At 37.1% G+C, this 5,825-nt stretch overlaps 1 protein-coding gene across 1 annotated transcript; it reads right to left on the reverse strand.

Annotated features, from left to right (window-relative positions):
• Window positions 1-594: 594 nt before the first annotated feature.
• Window positions 595-5,588, reverse strand: PTR2 (peptide transporter 2). Its single transcript, XM_011072203.3, has 5 exons — window positions 5,342-5,588; window positions 4,433-4,547; window positions 4,141-4,358; window positions 2,507-3,063; window positions 595-1,670 (listed from the first exon to the last, which is right to left on the reverse strand). Exons 1-5 carry the CDS (start codon window positions 5,390-5,392, stop codon window positions 848-850), a joined length of 1,764 nt encoding a protein of 587 aa, XP_011070505.1. The 5' UTR covers window positions 5,393-5,588; the 3' UTR covers window positions 595-847.
• Window positions 5,589-5,825: the final 237 nt, after the last annotated feature.

A 5,825-nucleotide genomic window follows, 5' to 3' on the forward strand; every position in this document is an offset into this window, starting at 1 on the left:
TTATTTTGAAGATAAAATCTATCTTATGAACTCTAAAAACATCTTATAAAATCTTTTAAATAAATTTAGCCGAAACAGACTCTTAGTCTTAATCCATACTTTTTCTCCTCTAGTTCAAATTCTCTATTGTTTTCTTTTCTTTTCTAATTCCCACCCCCTCTCAAACTTATTTTCCCTTGCTCTCAAACTCTTCATATATTTTTACTTTTTTCTCATTAATCTCTTTCTCTCCTTTCTCTAATTTTAATGCAATACTTAAAAATATTCTTCACACTATAATTGAAAACAGTACTCAATACATAAGATGGCAACAAAAATCTCAAGAACTCGAGAAAGTAGCTTTTGTAATTATGTCCCGATTCCTATAAAAAGGTCACTCAAACATACAGGCATGTCGACACTTGTTAGCTCAGTCAGTAAGAATAGACCACTTCTAATGAGATGATTGCGAGTTCAACTCATCTACAAACATGAGAATTGATGGTTGTGGATTCAATTCCTATATTGTTATGAGGATCGTTTAGTGAGTAACTCACAAGTATCTCTGTAAGCAATTTATAGTTTCGAGAACATGATCTAACGGTGGAGGTGATGAGAGCTGAATAAGCTTGAACATTATTGTAACAAAAAACAATGCATGTATGTATTTGGAGTGGGGGAGCTGAGGGAAAGATGAAGCAAAGCTAGAAGGCTGATGAGCCAGATCTGGAACTTATATACATTGGACGAAAAGAAACTAAGTTCAGTTCTCATAGATTCAAATCCCAGGGGTCCTGTTATTTGCTGAGATTGATGAAATAGATTAAGAAGTGGATCTCCAGCCAACATATGAAGTAAACTGGAAAACTCATGATGCTAATTTTGACTTAAATCTTTTAGCGCAAAAATAGTAGATCACCATGTTGAGGAAGCTGAGGCCAGCAAGGAGCCAAAAGAAATAATCAAGATGACCCTCGTTCAAGTTATCCGGAATCCAACCAATCTGCCCTCCTTGAGTGGTTAAAGATGTCACCACAGTCAGAATAAATGAGCTCAAATAATTGCCCAACGAAGTCGTGAGGAGTGACAAGGCACTGCATAAACTGCGCATGGCGTCTGGAGATTGGTCGTAAAAGAACTCCAGTTGCCCGATGAACGTAAAAACTTCAGCAGCCCCCAAGAGAAAATACTGAGGTATTTGCCAGAAGATACTTAACGGTACTGCCACTGGGTCATCGACTACTCCAAGCTCCTTTGCAATTGCCAGACGTCTGGTCTCAACAACAGCAGCTGCTGACATGCACAAGACCGAGATAAAGAGGCCAATTCCCATGCGTTGCAGCTCAGAGAATCCTCTTTCTTTGCCAGTGAGCTTTCTGGCGATAGGAACAAGGACCTTGTCATATACGGGCACCCAGAAAATAACGCTAATGACATCGAAAGTTGACAGAGAGGCTGCAGGAATCGTGAAGGAACCAATGGAAGTATCCATCACCATGCCCTGCTCAACAAACATGGTTGACATTTGAGCATAAACAGCAGAGAAGACAATTCCCGTAGCCCAGATGGGAAACATGCGTATCAAGATCTTCAATTCCTCGACTTGGGTTACTGTGCACAGCTTCCACGGGTCGGAATAGTCTCCCCTTTTGGCTTCAGCATCAGCAATTGTAGCAGCTTTATCAAGGCACCTTCATATGAAAGAGCATCAGAAAGAACGTCACAAAGGGAGGCTTAACTATCTCTATAATGAAAGCATTATTCTAACATAAATCTTTATTAATTTTATCCTTGACATATAACTGTTTTCATATATTAGTTTCACATCATCCGGTATGCCTTGTTCCGTGGTTTCAGAATCCTCTGACTTCTGAAAATGGATATTCATTTAGCACAGTTATAACATTTTGGAAAACAGACATCATCTACAAAGTTAGAAACTTTAAAGTAGCATAATGCTGATCAAGTGCATTTGCATTCTCTTCTGGTATTAAGTGCAGACCTAGAAACATTTTATATAGAAGAAATTTGCATTTGATTACTGCAGCTATAAGTTTCATTGATGAGAAGTCCCACTACGAACTGGAGGCTAAGCTCCCTATGAAAGATATCAAAGTAAGAAAGCATACAGTTGCACGACAAAGTTGTACAGAAGAAAGATCATTTTAAGAGAGAGAACCAATGCTGGCATAGGTTTGGACATTTTGTTTTGACATAAAAGTGGAGAATATTCCAAACTAATCTGAAATGCACCACCAGCAACGAGGCTTCGTGTCAAATCAAATAGTCCCTCATACAAGTCGAAGATCTTATAAAAGTGTAGGTAGTTTTACAAGAACATTAAAATAAATACCAATGAACTTGAGAAATTCCAAGCCAATTATGCATGTGAGACATCCTTATCAACAAGGGAAATGCAATTCTTTGAAAGAGACAAATCAAAGTTCAATAATTATATTGAGAAAAAAGGAGAATAGCTTAAAACAAACTAGAGTATAAGCAAAAGATGTAAAGCAAAAAAGATTACTTTAATTCATCCGTATGCAGCAGTTTTCGACTTCCTTCAATTGCAGAGTGTTTATCTGGTGTTTCATAGAGAAGGCTACTATCACTGGGGACAGCCAAATTCCATTTACGGCATGATGCAACCACGACCTGACACATTCTTGTAACAGGGCTTCCTCCTGGCCTCTGAAACCTGTAGAGAGGGGTGCCTGAAAAGAAGCTTGCTATAGCAATTCCCATAAATAAAGCAGGGATGCCAAAACCAAGGCCCCATCCTGCATTATCTTGAATCCACACGATCAAACTACTTGACACCAAAGCACCAATATTGATTGAAAAGTAAAACCAATTGAAAAAGGAACCCTTTTTAACTCTCTCTGCAGAGTCAGTATCATCAAACTGATCAGCACCAAAAGATGAAACACATGGTTTGATCCCTCCTGTTCCAAGTGCTATAAGATATAGCCCAAAGAAAAAAATTGCATATTGAGCAGGTGTAGCAGAAGGGCATATGGAGTCAACACATTCAGGGGGCTTAAAAGAAGGTACGGTTGCAGACAGCGTCAACGTGCACATCCCCTTCGTAAATTTAGAGAAAAGCAACAATGGATTAGTAAGATGAGAAGAGAACCAAAGAAATAATATGCGTAAGAGACAATGAACACACTAACGATTAAAGAATTTAAAAAGATAACTTCTGAAACAATTTATGTCAAGTTAACATACAAGGTAGCATATAATGGTTCGGTTATGCAAAAAGTGGACCAACGAACATAACTAAAAACTCAAGGAAGAACTAAGGTTCAAGCAGGCTTTAGGATATATTTACAATGTCATAGTGTTAGATTATTCCAGTATTAGAGCATTGCTATGGTGGATCTAAGTCTAAAGTTTTAGGTAACTTTGGGCCAGAAGCGTAAGTTGCCCACTTGGTCTGCCAGTTCAACAATCCAACAGTTCAGAATCTTCAGATGATTAGAGTAATACACAATAAAGTCCACAAATAACAACATGGATAGCCAAAATAAACCCATTTCAATAATTCATTGACCTTCGTTATTGTTGATGACCCAAAAATATATCTGAAATCTGTTCCACCATCCTCTAATAATAATTTATATTCAAATCATATTGTTTGGCTTCAGTTCTACCCAAACACAAAAACTTCGACATGCAAGAGATGATGACACTACAAACCCCATGGAAAAAAAGATTAACCAGTTGATCCCAAAACTAAGATAAAATATCAACTTGCACCAAAATTCAGAAATCCAATTTACATTGCGTAAATTTAAATGTAAGGTAGAAAATAGATGTTACAAGGTTTATACCACCATAGACTGCCACCAAATGAGGACGATGTTATGTCTTTCAACTGATAGCATTAGACTTTTTCTACTTTCTTACCTTTTTGTAATGGAGGGTGCACAAAAAGATTAAAGGTCTGAGCACATGCATATTTCCAATCTACTAGAGAGAAAAAGTAAAAGTTTGTTCGCTAAAATATTCAGAATTCGATTATGGGGATGACAATGTTGGGTGCAGAGGTGAGAGATAACCATGTTATCACACAAATGATAAAGAACGCAGACATATACAACAAACAAACAAGTTATGCCTAAAACATCGTCTGATGAAAAGAAGTTAGGAGATTACAATGAAGTAAATAGTGGAAAAGGCAGCAATTGTCCAATATCTTCCCCAGTAAGCATCTGCCAGGACTGCCCCAATAAGGGGAGTTAGGTAACAGGTGCCTTGCCAAGTGGTCACATTTCTAGCAGCAGGTACATTCCCCTCATGTAACTTTTTGGTGAGATAACTAACAAGATTAGTCGCAATTCCATAGTAAGCTAAACGCTCGCAGCACTCAGTCCCTGCCGTCAATGCAAGAGATTAGAAAAATGAGGAATGGGCAACAGTTGAGAAGTAATCTTGTAACTGTAAATACCCAGAATGAAAGGACATGCTCTCCAGTTTCCAGTGTTGCTCTTCAAGACAGGGTTTCCCTTAATGTCAACAGAACCATCACCAGTATATAGTCCATCATTTGATTCATTTCCACTCTGAGGAGGACAGAAAAGAAGTAAGTCAACAGCCAGGTTGACAACCATCAAACTAAAGTACTAAAAAATATAAGAATCATTGAAGTGCAAACAAATCTTTTCTGACAATAACACAGGAGAACATATGAATCCTTTCTTTCTTCTGAAAGAAGGATAAAACAAAACCAGATAAAGAAAAGCAAAACACTAAAGGAGCAGTTGTGCCACAAATCAAACCAATTAGCCTCATATGTCACTTCTGAACACAGCTGGATTGTATACTAAAGTAGTGATATTCCTTTCATCCATATTTCTTTTAACATCTACACCACATAAGCAACTTCCATTCTCCAACTAATGTTTAACATTTCATGGCACATCCAAAGAAAGATCATAATTTGTCCCTTAAATTAGAATCAAAGCCATATCAACTCAAATTTGAAGACTAATAACATCCAACGAATTTCCAAGAAAACCAAAATCCCCAACTCCCTCTGTTGCCCCAACACAAAAACAAGAACAAAGAACTAAAACTAGTTCCCATTTTTCTTCCTTTTTACTAATTACCCACCAAAGCACGCAAAATCCCGGATCCAAACAAACCCTCCCAGCTACATATACACACGAATTCCACAAATTTCAGATCAAAAGAACAGAATCCCTCTTAGCTTAAAGATACAGAAACTTATTTGCTAGCTATTCTTGTTGAAATCAACGCATATAATTCAGCATATTGAATAGTAGAAAGAAAGAGTAACAAAAATCTGAAAATCTTGCACAAAACAAGAAACCCATATCAAAAAGGGGAGAGGCACCTCTACAGGACCCTCCTCCAAGAGCAGTCTCTCCTCCTCGCGGGTATCCATTAGCCCCTTTGTCCTATGTATTCAGCTTATGTATTTGTTCTTCTGCGTAGATGATGCTGTAGATAATGGAAAAATTGTTATAAATGGGTTTCCCACGCAGACGGGGACCGATGACGTTGGCTATTGCAGGTCGCGCGATATCATAGAAACTCGGAGATCACTGTTTTCTTGGGAATAGGAAATACATTCAGAACTTAATTGCGTAAAGTCAAAATTTTCTGTTTGTCATGATTTCAGCTCAAGTATACATTATGGTAAATATTATTACCCTTCTCAAAATATCCGGCCAAGGTTTTCTAAATTATATTATATAGGGATAATTACCACATCAGCATTCTTCAAATATTCGATATAATTATAATTTTTTTATAATAAAAAATTATATTTAATATTTTTTAATTTTAATTTTGTCTAACAATAAATTTCTTTATTA

Source organism: Sesamum indicum, linkage group LG2, assembly GCF_026168435.1.
Source record: "Sesamum indicum cultivar Baizhima isolate 11 linkage group LG2, ASM2616843v1, whole genome shotgun sequence".
Classification (NCBI taxonomy): domain Eukaryota; kingdom Viridiplantae; phylum Streptophyta; class Magnoliopsida; order Lamiales; family Pedaliaceae; genus Sesamum; species Sesamum indicum.